General features: G+C 39.8%; 1 protein-coding gene and 1 long non-coding RNA gene across 2 annotated transcripts in view; one reads left to right on the plus strand and one right to left on the minus strand.

Annotated features, from left to right (window-relative positions):
- The window catches only part of LOC311275397 (matrix metalloproteinase-17-like), an 87,332-nt gene that overhangs the window by 39,468 nt on the left and 23,504 nt on the right, over nucleotides 1–24,360 (plus strand). The window contains exons 2-4 of the mRNA XM_084383925.1: nucleotides 5,840–5,972; nucleotides 8,622–8,757; nucleotides 23,363–23,649. Of these exons, the coding sequence (XP_084240051.1) occupies nucleotides 5,840–5,972; nucleotides 8,622–8,757; nucleotides 23,363–23,649 (556 nt within the window). The remainder of the gene's footprint in view (nucleotides 1–5,839; nucleotides 5,973–8,621; nucleotides 8,758–23,362; nucleotides 23,650–24,360) is intronic.
- On the minus strand, nucleotides 21,768–23,414 carry LOC311275398. The gene is made up of 3 exons (XR_014624859.1): nucleotides 23,287–23,414; nucleotides 21,980–22,033; nucleotides 21,768–21,833 (listed from the first exon to the last, which is right to left on the minus strand). It is a non-coding gene; the product is annotated as an uncharacterized lncRNA (long non-coding RNA).

The following is a 24,360-nucleotide window of genomic DNA, read 5'->3' on the forward strand; positions in this document are numbered from 1 at the left end:
TTTGTGGGGTTAAGTTCTGACATTATTTCGCTTTCACGCGCTCTCGCTCACTCGTACCTGCTGACACTCGCAGTCAGTCACAGTCACTGTACAGTCACCTTTCTGGACAATAGGCAGTCCTGATAGATTGCCAGGTTTGGGACTCTTGACAGAGTAGAACAATGACCTTGCTCTGTGTCCACAAACACACACCACAATGACATACTAGTTTCTAATAGACAACACTATCATGAGACAGTCCATTGATTTTGGTTGATTCTGCAAAACTCCAGATTATGTTCAGTGGCAAAGTTTTTAACATTCAGTGCCTGACTTTCTTGTCTCCACCTCTGCACCTCCTCTTGAGTTCCTGCCTTGTTAAATTAAGGTCCCACTGATTCCTGCATTGACACTGAATGTTGGCATTGGGCGTAACTTGTGCAGTATAGAAATGGTGATATGAGACTAATTTCTAGGGGTTCTCTCCTGACTTTTCCTCTTCTTCCACCAGCAGGTTACATTAGATCTTGTTTATTTCTTTGACTTATGACTAAATACCTGGTCAGTGAACATCATTCCCATCAGTCTAAACTGTACTTTGTGTTTGGCGCTAATAAGCAAATGTTAGCATGCTAACGTTCTAAACTAAAGGCCCAAGCGCACCAAACCTACATCAACCAACTGGTGGCGACACTGGCCAACTGTTGCATCACCTCATAGTGCTTGTGTCTGGCAAAAAGCTGCCCTTGAACACACCACAAAGACTACAACTGACGTCCAGCTAGCTCCAATGTTTTGTGCCGGCACGAAAGGAAATACATCTCCATACCACCAGGTAGCGGTTGTCTGTATTCCACATTCAAAAAAGAAAACCAGAAGACTCAGGACTGCAAATATACAAACTGTGTTTGTGATAAAGCAGTTAATTGTACTACTACCAGTTGTAATTGAGAATATATCTGATAAAAAGTTGCAAATAGCGCAGGCGAAGAGTTGGAGGTAAAAAAAAAAAAAAGAAGTAACTGCACTAAATCGTCGAAATCATGGATCCTATAGCAACAGACTTGAGGGGCTGTACTTTTCTTTTTCAGTTTCTCTTATTCTTAATCTGAGTGATTTCTTTCACCAGTGGGCTCCGCCACCAATTTGACATGCTAAGTCGGCAAGAAAGCCACCAAATAAGGGTTAATTAGTGCCAACAATGTGGGAGATACCACAACAACTGGGGCTACAGATGCTCACCGACAGTCCAGACATTGGCTTGGTACAGCCTCACAGAGCTACTAGCACTATAACTCTTTAAGTCAGCAAGAAAGTTCCACACTTTAGCGCCAGGAAAAGGATTGCAGGGTGTTGGGACCAAACTACATTTATTAATTAAAGTAACTACAATGATGATGATGGTGTTACTGTCTCGAAATAATGTTTTCTTAGATTAGCTATTTATGCTCAGTGTAGCAAAATGAAAAACAATAAGTGTTTAGATGTAAGAATGGGCTTTTTATAGCCTACATTTCTTGTACAGAATAATAATGTGTCAAGGACAATTACAGTATTTCTATGTTTACCTCCAAGTTTCTGTCATTAGCCTTTTGAATAGACGCGACACAAGTAGCCTACCTCTAAGCTTGTAGGGCAGATGATTGCTTGTTTGTCAAGTCAGCTCTTTGGTTCTGCTCTCCAACTTGAACAAGAAAAATACAGCATCAAAACTTTTATGCTGACTAAAGCAACTGAAACACGACAGCTTACTACGAAAGGAGGTTCAAGCCTTCAGAAAAAGATAGCTCATTGAAGTGGCAGCAGGCTTTGGCAGAGTATGTTTACTTAATACATTCCTCCCATTTGAGGTACAAGAATATGGAATACTTGGAGTGTTAGGCATCATTTTGTGCCATCGCTTTCTGTCTCTGCCTGTCTTAATAATACATGATTAAAGAAGACGGGAGTCTCAGCCATCTGCGTCATCCCCCTTGTGCTAGAGTTAATCACAGATTTAGAGAGAATGCACTCGCACGGGTGGCTTCAGTTCTTTCATACAGCATTTTCTTTGTCTGCAGGAGAGCAGAGAGATGTTAGCCCTTTCTACAACTACCTTTGCTTTGTATCCCTTTAGAATCCAGTGTAATCAAACGTGGCCTCTGGTGCCTTGCATTTTACTACTGAACAGTTGATTCAAGGCATCTGAGCATCAGCAGTGACTCACAGTGGTTTACACATGCTGCTGGTTGTTTCAGGCTTTTTAGTCTGCACATGTCTCTGTATTGATTTAGATACAAGCTACCACTATATATAGGCCTACTGATATTTAACAAAAACTGCCGTGCAGTTGTACTTTCATATGGATTACAACCAGTCTAATCATAGTCAGAAGCAGGTCACTTGAATTCCAACTGTTGTCTCGACTGCATTGTGTTTTTATGAGAAAAGTTTCAATGATCTGTATTCCATCTTGTGAAGGGCTCTTTGCATGGTCTCAATGCAAAATGCAAATCTCCTTCTGAAGCGATAAAAGGCACATTGTAGGGTTTGTGCAAAATTAAATCGTGGCAATGATCTTTAATTTAAATGCAGCTACTGCTCTGTACTCTTTTCTCATCATTTATGTGCTTCATTTTATTTCATTTCATTTCTACTTACTGGTTATTTTCCCATTTTCCTAGTCCATAAATTTTCTAATTTCTGTGCCTTAATTAGACCTTCTTGTATTGCCTTTACATTTGACAGATGAACACATATTGCCTTGCCTTTCGCTGCTTTACAACTGTGGAGTAAAAAAATCCTCAGTTGTTGTCAAGGGGTCCACTAAGGAATGAAGCCTAGTGTGGTTGTAGATATGATATATCTTTTTTTATTTTTTCATTTGGCATTTGTGTGAAGCACAGAGTCTGTTTTTTCTGGATTTGTATATCCTAGCTGATGTACATCCATTTTTATTCCTTCTCTGGACAGCATGCAGTAAAGATTTAGCCGTGGTGATGTGAAATGATGCTTTTGAAAGGGTTGTAAGTGTTGGCAAAGAAACTATAGTAGCTGCAGGGGTGTTATCCTGTAGCTGACCCTGAGCTGTGACTGACATGGAAGAAAAAGTTTGTTATGCTGACATGTCAACTTATAAATGAAACCGGGTAGCTTTTGAACCTTAAAGTGCTTCACAAGAACCTCTTGCTCAGCATAACCTGTACCTCAACCCCAATGCCTTTGACCTTGAACACTGTACATACAGTAAACTTCATCTCAACTGTATCAGACTTCTAAACCAGCTGTTTACTTTTATCTTTCCAGTTTTGCTACAACTGCCACATTTTCCCCATCATTTATTTTCTTTTTTTGCTTAGCTTTCTACCCTTTTTACCCCTCGGATATGTCTCGCCTTAATCACGAACCTGCACTCATCCACCACTTATATCTACACCAAGTTCCTACCACCCGGCTTAAGTGCAGATACTAAAAACACATCATTACATCAACAATTACTTGAGTTTTATATGTAAATTAAATTTTCAAATTCAATCAATCTGATTCATACCCTGGTTTACATTAAATAAGAAATCTTGAGACCAGATCCTGAGTGGCACACTTGTTTACACAATGTACACACTGACATGATTTTGGTAAAAGTCTACTGAAGTTAGCATGCTAAACAGCTAGTCAAGGCCCATCCTGGTCCAAAGCCCCTGTGCTAGCTGTGTTATCACCAACAGTCCCCAAGTGCTTCAAGCTCCCAGTCTTGAATGCTTACTGCACTGCTCACTGAGCTAACTAGCTAACAGCAGCTACAGTTAGCAGCCATTAGCAATTACTCCAGTGATATATTGCCCTATATTGGTTTTGAGCATGAATTTGACAGGTAGCCAATTCCTACATAATGCACCTTTAAGCTAAACTTCCATGTGTTGCATTTCCTGTTTTAAGAAGACATGTCTCACCACAGTCTATAGAGATTCTTAAAACAGAAAGCAAAGACAAAAAAAATGAGATTTTTTCTTGACTTCCCTTTTATCTTATACATCTAGATTCTTTTATTATTTTGTTTTTAAAGAGTAAAAGAAATCAGAAATAATTTACCTTACTATTATCTAAGTTGTTATTCAGACATGCATCCTTTGCACTTTGCCTCCTGTATCATCAAACAAGAGTAGTTTTTCTTTCTCATCATCCTGGATGACTTTTGGGGTCATCTGCAAACTACATTCTGCAAACTTTGTCCATCTTCTGCAAGGATGAGTGGGCAAATATCAGTCCACACAGACAGCTTTTTAAGAACTAAAGGCAATCATGTAGTTAATGGAATTTTCCTCGTGTTGTAAATAGAGAACAGTTGCCTTGCTATCGATCTGTGTCAGCCACCTCTGATGAGTGCTGATCAGAGACCCATTAAAAACTGGCTTGTCAGACCGGATCATGAACGGGTGGAGATGGAGGACAGAGAGAACTAGACACAGCAAAAGGGAGACAGAAAGAGAGAAAGAAAGACAGACAGATAGTGGATGGATGACACAACTTGAATACAAATAAAATGTCCCAAACTGTAATAGCAACCAAAGGAACGACTCTTCAGCATCATTCACAAGTTTGAGAAACCAATCAAACAAACTGATGAGTGGGGCCTTTCTTACAGAGAAAAAAAGTAAAAGCGTGTAAATAATGAAATTAAAGATCTTCCTGGGACACTTGAATAGAATGGCACTATTGTGATTATTATATTCATAACATCTGTGCTTTTCCTATTGAGACATGGTAAAATAATAGGTGTGAAAAAGACCTGTGAAGTTTCTTACTCAATTTTCCACCACTTGATGACAAATTTATTTTTATGATAGCATGCGATTGCAAAATTCAATCTACAGTAGTGCTTTTTGTTTGTCTCTGCAGTGTGTGGTGATTTCTAACCGATACTGTACGGTCTATGTGTATGTGTGTTATTTGAAAGCATGGTTTCATTTATACACAATATTAGATGTTTACCTTGTGCTAAAAGGTAAAGACCAGGTGTTACTAATAATGTAAAAATGATGGCTTTGCTCTGTTTAAATGTCGCAGTAAGCCATGTGCAGTGAGCCAACACGCACAACACCAGAGTCCATGCTGAAAAGTAACCAGGTGTATTTACCAAGGTACTGGATTTAAGTGCAATTTTAAAGTACTTGTACTTTACTTGAGTATTTCAATTTTCTACTGCTTTCCACTACAATTCAGAGGCAGTGGCAGCCCCAAGGAGAGGTCTGAGGGGGCATGGTCACCCTGACACAATTGCTGTGTAAACCCCACTAAATTCAGCTCCAGATAAACAGCCTTCCTTTCTCTCAATGCACTGATTTTTATTTGTTTGCCATAATAAGCGCTCGTGATGCCACCCCAAGATTTTCAGTGGCCCCTTCTGGCCCCCCCTCTGAGAAATGTCTGGGGTTGTTCAGAGACAAATATTTTACTCTTATTCCCCTACATTTATCTTCAGTTAAAAGTTAATTATCAGTTTTAGTTTAATAGTACAAAATATAAAATATGATATATTAAGACTGAACCACCTATTCCACCTATTCAGGGAATGCAGCCATTATTAATGATCAATTGCACCTGTGCTTTTCCTTCTATGACATGTCAAATTATTGCTTCAAAAATTCATTTCTGAGTCGTTCATTTTGTGTTCACAGCGTGTTGTGTACAAATCTATGTGTACAAACCGTAGCATTCAGATTTGAAGCTCTTACAGCACCTGAATATGCATGCAAAGACTCACAGCGTCCACAGACAGTAAACACGAACAGGTGTCAGACCTTTTCAGCAGCTTTCGGATACTTGGAGGTGTTGAAATGCCGGTGATGACTCATGAACTCTGTGTCTACTGTTTCCCTTCCAGGACTGGCTGAGTAAGTTTGGCTACCTCCCGCCCCCTGACCCAGTGACTGGTCAGCTTCAGACCAAGGAGGCCCTGACCAAGGCCATCAAAGCCATGCAGAAGTTCGGAGGGCTGAAGGAGACTGGAGTGTTTGGTATGTTGTCGTGTGTGACTGCTGAAAGGAGAGGATTATGTGAGGGGGTTGGTACTCTGGATGGATAAAGGCACAAAGTGTGTGTGTGTTTGTATGTGTTTACTTCCTGACTACAGAGAAAATAAGAAAATACAAGGTATCCCCAACAATATAATACAATATCATGTAATACAATCAATGAAAACATAAATTGTGGCTGTAGAAACTTCCACTGTGTTGAATCAAAATCACTCTGACACAACATCTATTAAACCTTAGAGAAGTAATGTTAATTTCAGCTCTTTTCTTTTCTCTTTTCTTTTCACGACTTGCTGACACACAAACCCACACACACAATAAAATCCCAGAGGAAAGGAAAAATTAAATATATTCTTTGTCCAGCCTGTTTCTGTTAGACGTAGACATTTAAGGCCCCCCTCCCAAAAAGCCCAGTCTGCTCTGATTGGTCAGCTCTCACAGGCCTGATCAGTTACCGCCCGCATTGTTTCCGCCTGACTTTTTACAATATCATTTGACATCAATATGAGATTGTGACCATTTTCTCACACAGAAAAACAGCCTTTCTTTCTCTCATTGTGCTGATTTTTATTTGTCTGACATAATCAACGTTTGAGAGAACAGAAAGATCCAAAATGAAACTTGATTAGCTTGTAAACAAGCCTGCACAATATTAGAAATGTGTCTCCATGATTATATATGAAACAGTAAACACTGGGTATTTTATTTTGTCTCACTTCTGTCATAAATGAGTCGAAACAAGATCTACATATAAACTTGGTGTTTCTTATTGATTTTTTAACAAATACAATTGAAATACCTTCTAGACAAGAGCATCATTGTAGGCCGTGCCGGGCAGGATAATTTGTCTGAGACTGATTTATTCTTTTGCTCCTCAAGGGAGAGGTTAGGAGAGAAAGGTCAGAATTCAGTCTTCTCCAAATAAGCAACTGATTTATTTGTGATGAGACTAAGAAAAGACTATTGTGAGCAGCAAAATTTTCCTCGGGGATGACAGTGCTATATACTATATGATTTATGATAGTGCTGTCCAACAGAATAACAGTGTATTGATTTGTACACCTTGTATTGTTCTCTCTCACATACTGTACACATCATTTCTCACACACGATCGGGGAGAACAGAGTTGATTGTCACATCATTGGATCTCTCTGAGATGTCATTTATATTGCATATATTATATCATATTATATTGCATTTGCAAAAATGTTTTAAATTTTTAAGATTGCCTACAATTTTTATTATCCCCCATTAAAATAAGATAGGGACAGCCATTTCAATAGTGTGTGACTACCAACCCCACGATGGGGATGGTTGTGTGCACAAGACATAATTTACAGTCCGTATTTTTTTTAACAGAAAAAGCTAAAGGGGTGTACGGTCACTCCATTCTTACCTGACACTTAAGGCTCCCAGTAAACATCGAAGGGAACCTATTAACAGTGCATTATGTAAGAATTTGAGTCGTTCAACAGTTAACTGAAATTATCAACAGAATGTGAAACAATAACAATTTTGATGTAATTTCAAAGACATCTGGATTATGTTGCAGAGATATCTAGTGAAGTTAGCATGCTAACCAGCTAGCACTGAGCTAGTTTTGTAAACAACACCAACACTCTCCCCGGTGCTCTGAGCTCCCAGTCCGGGCAGAGTCAGCTAATTCGACCGATAGCTGCTTGGTTAACTGAGCTTACTTGCGCCAGCTACATTTAGCAGAAGTTAGCAGTTACTCCGGTGATAAGCTGCCCCTTTTGTTTTGACAAACAAATACAGGCAGCATATCAACAGAATAGCTGCTAACTGTTGTTAACTGTATTTTTTAATGCAGCGATGATCTGTAGCTACTGTTAGCTTGTTAGCCGTGCAGCTAGCCAGACTACCAAGGGAGTGTTGGTGTTTATACTGCTGGTAGAGGAGCTGCGGCTAGCTGGTTAGCATGCTAACTTCATTAGGGTATCTCTTCAAAACAATAAATAGACATCTTTGACACAACATCAACGCTGTTGTTTCTTCACAGTGTTGCTAATTTTAGTAATTTTTTGATTGTTTTAAACTATAATTCTTACATATTGCACCTTTAAGGCTACAGTGGGATTTAAATTATAGTAAAAAGTTAGACGACCAGCCTCCTTCTCCTCTACATGGTGTCAGAATCACAAACACACTCACCCCACAATTCTCTTCACTCAACACTTTTTATTCTTTATCACACACACCAGTGCTTTATCTAACGTTCAGCGCAGAGGAGGGCAGACAGCGTGATACTGTGTGTGAAGGGTTTTAAGAGATCACAGTGGTGAGAGTGTGCGGAAAGTATAATTTATGGCCTGTACAGTAGTTTACGAGAAAGCGTGCGTTTGAGAAAGGGGGTATCGAGGGTAGAGCATGTATGATTTATGGCCACTCATAACTTGCTGTACATGCATATGAGGGCATACAGTACGAGCTACAGCTACTGAAACAGTCATCTGCAAACCGTTGTTGAACTGTAGGGTTGTATGTTACGTTTCTTTTTCTTCCAGCTGTCATAAAACCAAAGTGATAAAGCTACATTTATGGTGTTGTACTAATAATAGGTTCAGTTAATGTACCTCAATTAGTCACACTTACCTCTCCTCTCTCCTTCAGACCAAGCCACACTGGGTCTAATGAAAACACCCAGATGTTCCCTGCCAGATGTTTCTGAGGCGGAGGTGACAATGGGCCGCAGGAAACGAGGCCTGACTCCTCAGAACAAATGGAATAAGAGGCATCTGTCCTGGAGGTAGGAAAAATAAACCGCATGATATACTAGACGGTATAAGATTACACCTTAAAAACTATTCCAAGGATCAGAATATCCAGAAATCAATGGCAAGATCATTCACTATTTACATCTGTAGTCGTGCTGATTGCTGGAGAGTGCTTCACATAGATGAGACTATTGAGTCAATGGACTCAGAATCAATAGACGAGAACACAAAGATGTGTTTCTGGCAGCGAGAGGCGTCTTGCCGTTTTTTGGATACCACATAATAAGCCATGACAATCAGCAGCAACGAGGTTTGGGCAACTGCAAACACTGTGATAGCAAATAAACAAATCTGAAATCTGAAAATTGATTCTCTGAGTTGTCAAAAGAAAAAAAAATCTGCCTGCTTCCTCAGTCTGTATTTGATTTTAGCTGTAACTGTCTGTTAGATCAAACAGGTTGGTGTTAGCAGCCACAGTTTCTTACTGTACTTCAAAGTTTTCCAGCATTTTTGAGGTCAGTAATAATCTTTACCTTTAAGCACTCAGAGCATCCTTCAAAAAATGATTCAAGGGGATACTTCTTTTATTCGAAACAAGCAGTCAAAGCCACAAATTACAATTGAAAATGTTTCCAATTTATCATACAAGGCTGGAGGGAACAAAAGGGTTCAGTGATTTTTTAGTATTTTCTATTTTACTATGATGTCTAAGCCTAACAGGCTGGACACACTGGATGCCTGTGTGCTGCGTGGCAGCTGTGTTGCTGAGCTGCTGCTGCTCACTCCCGTGTTTCCGTTCACATAGCCTGCCTGCCCTATCTGTTTACATGGAGTTTGACTTTGATAATTATCGATAAATGACGTGATTTTCCTTTACCCCACTGAAGGGCGGGGGAGAGAAAGTGAAAGAAAGATAATACACAGGAAATAAACTGCCCCTCACCTGTTGCGTGTGTTCTCTTCATGCCGGTGACATATTCCACACATACAGACAGTAAAACTGTAGTGAAATGCTGGTATGATGTCCATTTTTACTCTCTACAGGTTGTTTTCAGGTATTGTGGTACAAATAGGCGAGACTCATTTGACTCAGACATAGAGCATTTTGTAAAACTGACAGTCTGATTAGATAAACCTTAAATAACTTTATATGATATACAAAGAGACTAATTGCTGTTGTTGTATTAAATTAAAATGTGGAATGATTTGAAATACAAGAACGCTGCATGGAATGGTCTTAACTCATTAACACGATTCCTGAAGATTAAAAGCTTCTTCACACTTTACACCGAACATGATAAAATAAAGTGGTCATGCAGTGGTCGTGCAGCTGGACCATCTGTCAGGGATACAGCTTAGTGTTTAACAGCGATGAAGAGGCAGTGAGACATATGGTTGGCCTGCACTGATTCACACCAAGCGTGAGTCAACGTGGAGATGAGCTAAGCTGGTGTGTCGACCAGTTTGTGTAATGTGTGTGTATCTGTGCAGCAAAAGATCTACACATCATTACAGTTGATGCAAACACACATGCACGCACAAAAATACAGTAAAATACAAGCAGTGCATACAATATGCACACAAGAGGAACACACACACCTCCCACTCTCACTTGAGATTCGATTTTTCTCTCTTTTTGCTGTGTCCCTGCTGGTGAGAGGTGTTTGTAACGGGTCAGTGCTCTCTGCCAGATTTCAGCCACCAGCAGTGTTGTTGCTGGTGAGAGGAGACAGTCTTGAACAAACTTCAATCAATGGTGACCAACCAAATATTATTATTACCTGTTGAAACAACGCATTGCATGTGGTAGGTGACAATTAAAGTTGCATGGCTTTTGGAGGAAACTAAGAACGTTTCTTGTTTTTTGCGTTGTTGTATAAAGTACCTAATGACAAAGTCTGACACACTAGACATAGACCCAAATGCACGACTCAAGACAGTTCAGGTTTCTTCCCTGAAGAATAATTTAGTACACAGGAAATCAGTCAACGAAGCAAACATACACAAAAAGGGGATCAGGCAGAGGCAAAAGTCAGGTCCAAAAGTCTAAAACACTAGGAAAACTATCACTAGGAGAATGCTGGAACGCTTGCAACAAAGGGCAAAGACGAACTTGCAGGAAAGACAGGGAACATGCAAACTAAATACACAAGGAAGACGGGGACAATGAGACAGGTGAAACACATCGGGGAGGGGTTGACAGTCACAACAGCGGGAAACTCAGAAGGGCAGGAAGGGGATTTGAAACAAGTGGAGAGTTAGAGACCAAAATAAAACAGGAAACAGAACTGAAAGAACGAGGAAAAACAAAAACATGGCCTTAGAGCAAACGAGACATGACACCCAAAAGTCATTCTTTAGTCAAAGCAAAGGTATTGTGTGACTGATATTAAAAAGTAAAAATAAATTATATTTATATTTATATGTATTTACAAGTGCATTACTTGAGTAAATATGCTTAGTTACATTCCATCTCTGAGAGTAAGTAGATGTTGCATCTGCTGCACCAAAAAAGAGGCAAAACACTGGCAAAGAGAAATTTAGCTCCCCTGTAGAGTTCAAGTAATGTCAAAACATGTACTGTACACATAATCCTCCACAGAGAACATTTCTGCTCTGCGAGCAGTCAGCTGCTCATCTTTCTCCCCTCCAGCCCTTAAAGCTCATGAGTAAAAACTGACCAGAAGTATGAGGAAAACTTGTGGAAGCACCTGCTGAAGCTTCGAATATCCGCATGTAATTGGTAATTCTCTTCTTACTGAAGCTCCGAAGCCCCAAAAACGGTATTCAGGACAGCCCTAGTGTATTGTCTGTAAGCATGCAAGGGACATGGCTTCACAGATGGTGATATCAGTCTGTCAGTTTGTTGGTCCACCACGGGCCATTCAAACTGAAATATCACAAATACTGAATGCAGTACCGTAAAATTGGGTACAAACGTCAATGGTTCCCAGTCAATGGTTCCCCCTCAAGATGAATTGAACAGCTTTGTTGATCCTTTCACTGGCTACCTAGTGCCATCATCTGGTCAAAATTTCAATCTGTTCAATACTTTCATTTGTGAGCTTCAGCTGTACTACAAAACAGAAAATCGCTGTAATTGCAAAGAAAAGCACGACTCTGCCTAAATACAGCTACTCTACAAAGAGGCACTCGCATGGCTATAAACTTGAAGTCTTGTTGAAAAAGAAATGACAGCTGACTTGTGCTCTGCAGAGCATTGTAGCTGCCCTCTCATAGTTTATTCCAACAAACACAGCTTTTTTTTTGGGTTTGTATTGAACGTTGATTGCTCAGCCAGCGTTACAGGATGTAAGCCTCGGAGTTCCAAAGCTTATAATTACACGAGGAAAAAGAAATCTGCCAAATATTATGATTTCACCTTAGGAGAGCTAACAGCTGCAGAATTAGGCATGCTAATGAGACATTTTGGCACATGAAAAATAACATGAAAAAATAAAACATCTCAAGTAAAGATAATTTGTGTCACCTGACACTATGTAGTAACCACAGCAGCACTCAAAGCGGCTCTACAAATCAGAGCAGGAGTGCGCTGTTATCCGTTTTGTTAAGTTTTACTCTATTTTTGAGCTTTTATTCACGACTGTAAGTGGTACAATTGCTTCTGTTTAGATGAGGAGCGGGGTGTTTATGGCTGACAGGTCAGCACAGCATTTCAGTTTAGCGGGGTGTTGCTTTGCCACAAGCTGCAGTGTGTACCTGTCAGCAGGAACACTGTGAAGCAGACAGGTAGGCTGTGAAAATCGTAGCTACACTTTCAGAATATGTGATGCGGAGATACAGTTTATCAAGAAATCAAGTTTGATTTGCAAGTGTACACACAGCGCTTGGAATAAAAAAACAACATGACAAGCTGTTGTTATGGATGAGTGTTGTTTTTGTTGATGACTGACCAACTGGTTTCTTACTTCTAGACACATTAACTCAAAAAAACTGTAATATAAATCTTCAGAAGTCACATTATGTTCTCATGAGTTGCGTGTGAGCACAAATCAAAGGTAGCAGTAATCTGTTCGCTGGACAAGTTCTGCTAAATTAAACGTCTGAAGAAATTTTTCACTTCAGCCAGGCAAACATAAGTTAAGGAGAGTGGGAACACAGGCCAGATGGGCCGAAGCAACCTGCATGGGAATGATGCACCCAGGAGACTAATAGATCTAAGGTAGGACAGAAGAAACAGCAGAATGAAGCGAGATGCAGAGGGAAAGCAGGACATCAGGACACTGGAGGATTGAAGAAACAGGTCGATAAGAAGGAACGATGGAAGGCTGCGAGAACACGAGGGAGCGGGGAGAAGCGGTAGTTACTGTAAAAGCAGAACAGAACATAAAGTAGATCTGAGAGAAGACGGTGAAGATGATGAGGCAGCAGGAGGAATATGAGTTGCATAATGTTGAGTTATGGTTTTGAAAAAATCTGTCTGCTTTTCTACTGATCCAGAGAGCCAGAGAAATGTTTGAGAAAATCAGGTTGCTGACATGGCTGTAGACTCAGTCTCTTTAAGGTTCATTGGCAATTTTGATTAATTATTTATTAGTCATTTTACAACACAGGGTTGCATAACAAAATGAAAATTTGGTTTGGTTTTGGTTTAGTTTATTTATACACGTATATGCATAATATATACATTTTTTTTAATTTGTATCAGGGTGGAAACAGCAGCAAGAAGAGGGTGATGATATCGTCGGCGTCTAAATGTAAACAATTTGACACAGGGAAACACTGTCCATCAACTTTGACTGACTGAGCACCAGGCATCACTGATACAAACTCAGGGTCCGCCTCTGTCGGCTTGGAACACGGTCCACCTGTTGAATGCAACAGCTCGATCCTGGGTGTTATGATGGAGACAGGGCTCTGTAAAGATGTGGACACAACAGTCTCTGATTTCCTGTTGTTTGACCAGCCTGAGTCCTATTTGTCCATTTCATTTCACTGCAAGTGGATATTAGCCAGGAGCAACCTTAGCATGACTTCCATCCTGGATCTCTCTCCTCTCCTCCCTGGGGCAGTCCCACTGGTCAGGTTGGATGGCCCAAAGATGCTGTAGGCAGCGATCATCTTAAAGTCTGCTGCTGTTAATCCGAAACCTGCCGTTCCTCTCCAAAGCTGATCTATGTGTTTCTGTAATCGGTAAAACGTACTTTAATAAAAAAGCCCAAACCCCTGCTCATGCAGTAAAAGAGAAAAAAAGACATTTCCTGGTATCCCTGCCCACTGTATCCAATTAAGACAGAGAACTCCATGAAGAGGGTGGAGAGACTAGGATCCTCCTGGTCTGGTATCTACTCTGACAATGGAGTAACAGGGAAAGCTAACAATTCCAGCGCTTCTGGCCAAGTGATGAAAAACACTTGACCAAAAGAAAGAGTCAAAGAGAGCTGCCTCGGAAAAAAAGAAACGAGTCGTGCAGGTGTGGTGACATAGAGAGGAGGGAGGGGTTTGCGAACTGCAAAATGGACAGGAAGTTAGCAAAAATGCCTACAGCAGTTTGGGAGACAAAGTGGTCATGGTTAAAAAAAGCGACTGGTCACAAGCATGAAAGTAGTCTTAGTTTCCATATCCTCCTTTTCTGCCCCGTTACATAAAAGCCTCATTATTTCCTCCATTGGCACCGAACATAAATTATGAGATGCAGAACAAACGATATAAAAGAATTTCTCAAGGATGGGCTGGTTCATCCAGCCAGGATCAACAGGGGAGAGTAAGCTTCTTCTACACAGGGATTTGAGTTTTCTGCTCCACACTGATTTGCAGCAGCTAAAGTACCAGATCAGACTGCTGGAGGCATGAGTGCAGAGGGATGAATCACTTGTCACTTGGGGCAGGATGGTTATGGCTTATTGATAACAAATTACCTGGTGACTTTGTCCCTGTGGCATTGCCTTGTTGAAATAATCCCACACATCTACCGACTGGAAGCTTTCAGCGATACAGATACAGACTTTTTTTGGGTCAAGATGTGATTGCACAGGGGCTTTCGCAAGGTCTTAGCTGACCTGGAAAACCGCGTGGCAGCAATCCAGCATCCCACTGCACCGAAACTGTTGTACAGAGTCAACATCTGCTCGAGGGGACCAGGACGCACGCTGCTGTGAAGACCTGCTGTTTTATGACTGGAACGTTTTGCCTTATCTCATCACTCACTCGCTCTCCCTCTCCCTCTTTTTCCCTTTCCTTTTTCTGCCGCCAATCACACGCCGTACGATGCCTTCAGCTCAGCCCCGCTCAGCCTCGAGAAATAAGGCAGCCTGTCTTTTCAGACCAGTGAAGCCACCTTTCTGCTCGCAGCTCTCAGCCAAGTTTTACTGACAATTGAGATATACAGACCTTGTGTCTTTTGTAGATTTTCCTTCAGCCCGGAGCTGCTGCCAAGAAACAGATGGTAAATTTAGTGTGCTTTTATTATAAACACTTGTGGATTATTTTATTATTTCAGATTCATTTTGACAGGTTTCCATATGGTGCGCTTTATTAATAAAGCAGCATAATAAAACATTGATATTCTATACAGACCTGCTGCCTCACGAGTGCTTTTGGGGTTTAATTTAATGAGGGCATTTTTTCATCCAGGTATGTTGTTTGATGTGAAAAATGTATGGGTCCTTTCTCGCTGTTTTGTGAGGTGGAAAATCATCACATACTCTCACAAACGTCCATTATCTCACACCTACTGCCTTCTATTGTCATATGTGCCTTTATTCAGCTCCAAGGTCTCTAAGTTGCTGATGCCACACAGATTTTTTTTTGTCTATCTACAGTAGATGAAGTGCAGAGGCTCTGAGCTGTCCTCAAATACTTTTACATCAATAACAAGTAACTTGTGAGGGAAAGCACCCACCTGTAGCCTGCACTGGATGTCTCAGACCATGACGTGTACGTTTTCCAAAGGTGTTAAAGCATAATCCCATTATAAAAAAGCAGCAAATTGTAATTTTGCTGTTGTTTTCCTTCAGATAGCAACCAAACAAGATTACTCTGAGACAAGATTGCATAATAGAGTCTGTAATGGCAAAACTAATTTCCCTCCTCATTTGAAGTCAGCCCAGTCAAAAATGTTGGCAGCTAAGGCAACATTATGTTTTTTTTTACCTTAAAATAACAACTTCAAAAATCATGGTGATGGTACAGTGTCTTGTAACAGGGTGAATGGTGTCTCTGTCTCAGCCACTCCGCCCCCCTATCACTTGTTTCTGCATTGTGTAACTTCAGTGAGATGGTAGGGTCACAGCTTCACATACATGTTTACTTCAAGATACAAGTTTTCAACACATAACATTGTTATGACGTAATGATTTTTGTTTGTTTCGCAATGAGTCCTCTTTAGTAAATTCCTTTGATTGCCCAGAAAAACATGTAAAAGCGATCTCAGAGCTACTTTCATTTGAGATATATCAACTAGAACAGTTCATTATTCCTTTGGTTTAAACAAATGACAAATACAAAACAGCAAGATTGTTTTATTAAATGCACAAGTGTAGAATCATCATGTGTAGAAATACTGTGACATTGCTTTGCATATTTCATCTCTTCGCTTGCTTTCTCTCTCTCATCTCTCCTTCATTTCCATCTGCCTGTAACAATGCCCCGTTCTCTTTCCTCTCTTTCTTCCTCAAGCGATTTCCTCCTCTTCCATCCTCTGTTTGTCAGTTAAGCACCATAGCGAAAAGATTCACAGTCTGCCCAGGACTGCCTGCTCAGTAGTGTCAAGGTGTTCTTTGATGTAAGCAGTTCTTTATGGAGGTATTATATTTGATTGATGTGGAAACGTCTGACAGTACACTCTGTTCTCAGATATTTATTTGTGAGTCAATGATGCACACTCAGGAGCTCTGTTGCTGCTAAACAGCCCTTAGCTACTGAGCCACTGATGATTCCTGCTTTATGCTGCAGACAAAACTCTTACATCTGCACTTTTTTCCTCCGAACTCAGCTGGCTCATGTGTTTATCACTTTCTAACTGCTCATCAGTCACGGTCATGAAATTTCAAATAAATAAACATCATTGCACAGCCATCAGTTTGAGCAGCAAGTTCAGTCTTTTAGAACCGAGCTGAGAGAGCTATGCAATGACCTGCGACTACATCACTGCCCAAAAAAGAAAACTTGACCACAACTTTTGATGTCTTTTCTTAATTTTTTCCCATTAAGGCAACGACAGCTCTGTGAACAAACTTTCCATGAAAGATGTTCTTATTAAAAGTGATGCACTGATTGTAAAATTCCAATGCTGTCTTTATTTATTAAACAAAGAAAAAAAAAAAAAAAAATTCCTCCAAAGGCATTCGGCTTTCATCACACTGTCCTTGAAAGAGTTCAAATTAGATCAAGCAACTTTTAACAGAACCTTCCTTTACAGGAAAAAGATTAAGTCGGGGGGGGGGGGGGGACTTCAAAGAAGCATGTGCAGCTATCTACTCAAAGATAAGAATTTTTCCATACACAAACTTCCCTAAAAATGACATGACGAATGTTAAATGACAGTAAAATACAGGCAGCCACAGTTGCCAGCATGAAACATTTATTTTTTGTCCTTTTTGTCATTTATTGTTACAGTGTTCCTACTGTAATCTCCATAAACAGTTTATTACCGTAAAATAATGGCTGGATTAACTGGAAGAGACGAAATACCCTTAAAGACATCAATAATTACAGTATTATACTGTATTGACAAAGAACAGCACAGTACTGTGTAAAATCTCCTGTTTTTTTACAGCACTTTTTTTACAGCGTACTTACATAACCTTACAAACAGATGGCAGGTATGTCACGAGCCAGAAACTCATGAATGCTCCAGTACAGCCAATAAACACTGACCACTGCCATCAGTGAATGACATCTCGTTTGATGGCATTTAAATATAACTTGTCCACAGCTTGGACGCGTATTAACACATATTTTGACTTGAACCATACAGGATGACGTGAAAGAGAATGTGTGTCATTACTTAAAGGATATTTTAATAGTGTCAAAGGGACATTAAGTGTTATTAATCCATCAGGATTGTTTGGGTGTGAGTTGCTGAGATTTAGAGATATAAACTGTAGAGATGTCTGCCTGCTCTTAAATATTCAATCTAGATGGACCTGTTTTTGGAGAACCAAAAAAATACATTAAAAAAAAGTCAACAGCAATGTCATGACCTGGTTACTCAAGATAATAATAACAGACCTTGTTGTGAGCAGTTACATGTGGGAACTATTTTCCTTGAGCTACCTCACTGTGCAGAAGGAAATAAGCATCTACTTATGAAACTGCTCACATCCAGGTCTGTGGATTATCTTGAGTAATCTGATTTCTGTAAAAGGACGTTGTTGTTGATCTTTTCAACTGTATTTCCTGGGGGCTTTGAGAACCACAAGCCGAGCGCCATCTAGTTCCATTATATTCGGGAGAAGGCAGACATCTCTACAGCCGATTTCTCTAAAACTCAGCAACTCACATTTAAACATCTAGATGGATAAATAGCACCACAGGTAAAAGGAATAATAGGTATTTTTGATTTTGGGTTGAACTGTCCCTTTAGCTTGTTAGAGCATTTTTATTTAATCACAGTCTTAGACTGGGTTGGCCAAGAATATCCCTCAGGAATGTTGTCAGATTTTTGGTCATTAAAAAAAATATTAATTCAATAAAATCCTTTCAATTACTCACTGACAAAGTAAGTAATCATTTAAGGAAAATAATACGTTACGGTAAATATATCTGCTCAGCTATAACCCATGGCATACAAAGAAATGCTCCAAGACTTTTGCAAAGTTTTGCATTTCCATTTTCAGACACTGTATTGTACCTTTGTGCCATGAAAAATAGGAAATGGCTTGGCTCAGAAACACTGAATTATTTAAGAGTTTTTAATTGGATGAAATATTTAACCAGTGCTCAGCATGTTTTTTTAATTTCTTCAGGCAAATGACAGATTTTTGTGGACAGAAAATGGGCTACAGTACACTGTACAGTATATACGTATGACACAGTGGAATGATATTGTCATGCACACAGTGTTTGTCCATATGTGAAGAAATAAAAACTCATAAATGTTTTGACAGTAGCACCTTAGAACATGAGTAGACATGAGGGCAAGCCGTTTTATAAACATCAGATCTGACCGCCTTTGGTCACTTGATTCAAACATAATCAATGAGGTTGTTAAAATCAAGGCGTAACATTGACAAACTGACAAGATCCCTGACCTACTCTGCAAAAAGAGGCACCGCATGAAAGTGACACCCGCTTCATTTTTTATGCATCTATAGTCTCCTCATGTAAACACGAGCGGTTCCCTGGGACTCCTCAGTTCATCTGAGATGCAGGGCAGGACTGTTCTGACCTTGGCGGACTTACCTGCAAACATACTTAGACGCTGACAAAACCATGCACCCTACCTCTCCATCTTTCTCTCTCATCAACATTCACAGAGACACGCGCACACACAAACACACAGAGGAGCACAATCACCCTCCCCTCGTCCGTCTGAATTAGGACTAATAAGCAGGTGAATTGTCTGTGGAGGTTGAACCATTAGCGGTGACCTTGGCTAACGGTGGTGTTGCAGTGAGGGTCAGATGCTCTGGCAGTATGAATAAGTGGACTGTGTGGGCACATTTTTACTAGGAACAAATCAACACGAGAAAAAAAAAAACCCTCATACTTACTGTACACCACAGGTCTCCCCACGGAGCAGGTGATCTGATTAGATTTCGAAGTAACTTGCTGCATAAATTTGCATCTTAATGAAGTGAAACTCATTTTCAAACCACTACGTCCTTCTTGCTTCAAGCTAACGTTGCTAATACTGCCCATGTGTTCTGTGACAACATGTTGACATAGACATATTTGCTAATTAATACATTAATTAGCCGCACTAATGAACTTGTTCGCATCACTGGGTGTGCTAAAGACGTTTTGGTAGCGGCAGACGCACAGGCAGCTAAAGTGGGCACAGCAGTGAGAAAGTATCAACTGATGTAGGCTGAAACTATGGGTGTTAGCAAGCTACAAAGATCACCTTGAAAGGGTTTCAGTGGAAGGAAGTAATGTGGGTGACAGACATTTCATTTGTATAATAAATTACTATTATTATGCATTATACATTAATATACTGCATTATGAAGGAGTGTTCATAGGACTACTTAAGGCTTTTAATGTATTGCATTAGCCTTGACTAGCACTGGGAAGAAAAAATCTTCATTTGAATGATCCAATTTTGATTCATAAAAGTCTGAGGTAGATCTTTCAGTATAAGCCTTTTCATGTGGATGCGTGTCAGGTACCGAAATTAACATCCTTCAAGCGCCAAAATGCCGCAATATTTTCTCGTTGCAGAGTAAATCTCTAAAAGCGATCCTCCACACTGATGGATAAATGTTACTACCAAAATGTTCATGTGATTGATAACTATGCTGAGCTTCTCCGCATTTCAGTGTCATTTATGGGCTCGCCGCTTCTGTCCTCTGCTGTCCGTCTGTGTTTCACACACACACACACACACACACACACACACACAGCACAGGGACTTCAGTTCAGGTTCAGTGCAGCAATCTAATAACCGCACACGTTTCTTCTTTTTTTCTCATTTTCCTTTGTTAGTTAGTTAATGTAAATGTTCATATTTTTACTACACACCATCTTGCGATGTGATCACGCCAGACGACTCGACCTTCGTTTTTATCTCAACTACACACCTGTGAAGTTTCCCGACTGCATCTTGTATGGCTGTGATGCTATGGCATTGACAAAATCTGTAAGGGCACACCCCTACTTCCAGCACCCTTGCTTGGACTATACGCACTTCGAATTTTGCCTTCATTTTGATCCTAACTACGGACCTGTAAAGTTTCCTGACTGTATCTTATTGTGAAGTTATTGCACTGACAAACATCTGACAGACAGACAGACACCTGGCAAAGTACTTAAAACTGCATCTGTGTTAGTTCCCGCTACAAAAGCTATCTGCAGGACCACATTTCACCATGATGACACACACACACAAATATAGACTCAAGATGAAAACATTTGTCACAGCTGGTATAAATGAGAGGTTTAGAGGGTTCCTCGTACAGCTTACAGTATTTGTTCGCTCAGAATTCCTTTTATATCCAAGCAAAATTGGTATTGTAACTGAAATATTCCTAACTCAATCAATAAAGTTATTCAGATATTCAGAGATCAAATGGAATATAACAGCGACCTTGTGGAACCAAATGGTGAAAAACATAGCTTAATTGTAATGATCCACAATTCAAACAAACAGTTTAATTTACTTTCATTATTATTTTAGAGGAAAACCAAAGAGAAATATTCACTGAAAACAAACAAATCCGCATATTTGGTTGTTCAAGGACCTATCGTCCCTGAGGTAGATTGTTTTAGCACAGAAAAAGGGGAACGACAAGGAAGCTTACGTAAACAACACTTACAAGGATTGGGCCGCTAAAGGAAAATCAATCATATGCATCATATGGCCTCGCAAGGTGAGACAAGGAAAGAGATTAAATAAAAAGGACACAAATTCTACAGAGAAAAATCAAGAGTACTAAGGGAGAGAAGAATAACTGTCTGTAGTTATAAATGTATAGATGAATACATCAATGAGTGCATTAAAAGGAAGCAGCGATGAATAAGAAAAAACAGAATCAGTGGTGAAAACAACAGATCTTGCATTAAGTGTGTGAACTTGTATAAGTGTGCCTTGAGAGATTAGTTAAAGGACTAAAGAGCTCTCGTGGTGGGAGCTCCTCTGGCAGGTGTTGACAAGTTTGACATTGACAGCAAAGGTCCGGTCAAGCTCAGCTACAAGCCAAGTCATCAGAACAGCTGCTGCCCGGGCTCATGTGGGGATCAAAGGTCTGAAATGTAGCTGGTGGCAAAAGTTGTTGTGAGTCAGACATTATCATTTCTTGAAAAAAGAATAATAAAACAGCCGCGGGTCATCAGGATTAAGGCTTTAAGATTGGTGAACAAAGAGGTCTAAACACAGCTTACAAAATCAGTGGATAGATTTTTTTATTTTGTCTGTAGAGCTTGAAGAGTCCCATAAAGCACTGTGTCTTTTTTCCATGAAGTTCTGCTGCAGGTACCTGCTGACCTGGAACATACAGTACAATATTTTGCCGGAGGTAGTGTCCACTTCATAGGATATGTTAAGAAAAGTGGTTAATTTGTGTTGGCAGCTGTGAACTATGATATGTTATAATGGAATGACCCCTGTGTTTGGGACATGCATAACCTCACCTTTCCATCTGTGGTGTCATCTGCATAACTATGGAAATCTGGAGTAATTTAACCCTGGGGAGGAAAAAAGATGTGGGATATAATAGAGCTTTGTTAAAATGCCTCTCTACTGTGGAGGACTGAAACTGCAAAAATCAAAAATAAATGAATGATATTTGATTGATATTTCTGTTTTAGTTTGCTCCTGTATTTATTAAACTTTGATTTAATTCCCCTGGTTATTTACTTATTAGATTTTTATTTTTTAAATGTTTTTTTGTTTTTTTACCCAAAGTACTCAAATCGACTCCCCTATCAAGTTAATATAACATGTTTATTTCTGTATTTTTCATTTCTTAATGCATTTTATTTCTGCAGAATTGGTCATCCATTTACAGTCTGCTTTTCCATGGCAACAAATTAATGTTTGTATCAACGAAGGAAATGTTTTAAAGCCCATGGATGTCTTTTAGTTTCTGCTTTTGCTCTGACACAGATGTTTATATTTGTTCTATGAACCCATTTATGTAGATCACACCTGTTTAGGTTTAATATAACAATCCAAACACTATGTATTCATTGTTAAAACATTTTTCACTAAAATATCTCTGGACATGTTTTACATTAACCTAGATGTTTAACATCAGCCTGCCCAGGGACAGCAAATAAAAATGTGCCTTTTGGCTAAATGTGACAACTGGAACTAACAGACTTCCAATCTGCTAAATTGTTCACTTCATTTAACACTCACATGGCTCCAACATACTGTATTAGTCTTTTTTCTCTGAAGAGAAAGTTCCTCATAGAAGCAGTAATTTATTCCAGTTAGAAACTGCTTCACTGAGTCTGAGTCAATTTTCAAGGCAAACTGTTGCTAAATTATGTCAAAGCTGCACTAAAAACTATACAGAAAGAGCCACCTATATGGATGGCAAAAAAACAGGCTATTTTAACTTTGTCCCTTTTCTAATTCACAACTACAAAAGGCCACCAAAGTCTCAATAAATAAAAAAGATAAATAATATTGTTATGAATCATAAAAGATATGATCAGACAGGGTAAAAAGTATTTTGTTAGCTAAACATGGCAGTTTAAAGATCGAGTGTGAGGATTAAAGATGCTTTTATACATTTATCACAGTTTATTTTTCCATTAAAGGGATGGACCAGCGCAACCCAAAGGGTGTTAGGATAGGTATGTCCCTTCAAATGTGTGGTGGGTAGAGAGGGCTTTTTTTCCTCAGGGTAGGTGTAAAACGGTTTCTATTCAGAGAGGTGAATTTACTGAAAACTGCTGTAGGGCTATTTGAGGAGATGAACACAACTTACCTGAGAGTGAAATTGCGGCACTGGATAAACTTCTTTTCATTCTTTCTCCTCTTCCTCCCCTTGTCTCTTCTCTCAGAGTGAGGACGTTCCCTAAGGATTCGGCCTTACTGGGCAGGGACACTGTTCGTGCCCTGATGTACTACGCCTTGAAGGTCTGGAGTGACATCGCACCACTTAACTTCCACGAGGTGGCAGGAAGTGATGCAGACATTCAAATCGACTTCACTAAGGCCGACCACAATGACGGATATCCCTTTGATGGGCCAGGGGGTACTGTGGCACACGCATTTTTCCCCGGTGAGAGGTTCACAGCTGGGGATACGCACTTTGATGATGACGAGGCCTGGACCTTCAGATCACCAGGTGAGCGTCTTTGCTCAAGTGTTGTACACTTGCACTTTATTATGCAACAGAATCGGCAGAATAAATGTTGGTTACTGTATGTATGTTTCTGCAACCAAGGGATATGTTGAAACTTGCAATTTTACATTTCTTTAGGTTCAGTTTTCAAATGTATGTTATGTGCTTATGTAATCTTAAGCTTATGGTCTCATGGGCACGAAAACCACACAGTCAGGGAAAAAAAAAAAAAGTCAATATGTGTTGCGTACACGTACGAATGTTAACTATCAGTGGTTTGCAGAAACATTAACTGCCAACATTTTATTCTGGGGATTGGGCGGCGTTTACTAAGATGGAGAGTAGGTATGGAATAATAGTCTGGGGAACATTTCTTAGAGACTCCCAGATCAGTATAAAATGAGGAGACTGAAACAGTTAGTATCTAGAAAACTGAAAAAGAACCTGAAAACTTCCACACTCACGAAGACTTATTCAAAACTAGAGCGCTGACTGGATTTTGGAGCCAAGCTGTGCTTCTACCCTTTGTTCATGTTCCAGATACTATAATTAATATTTAATATGTTAGAACTATGAATATAACATACAATGGCTTCAAATGCAGGATTCAGAGTAGTGATTTAAGCAATGGTGATCATTAAAACAAGCTCATTAGGAGGCATTAAAAGCGTCTTTGTATTTCCTTCATCTGCCATAAACGATCTAATGTGCCAC

The sequence above is a fragment of the Pagrus pagrus genome (genome assembly GCF_965226575.1).
Source record: "Pagrus pagrus genome assembly, chromosome: 19".
Taxonomy (NCBI): Eukaryota; Metazoa; Chordata; class Actinopteri; order Spariformes; family Sparidae; genus Pagrus; species Pagrus pagrus.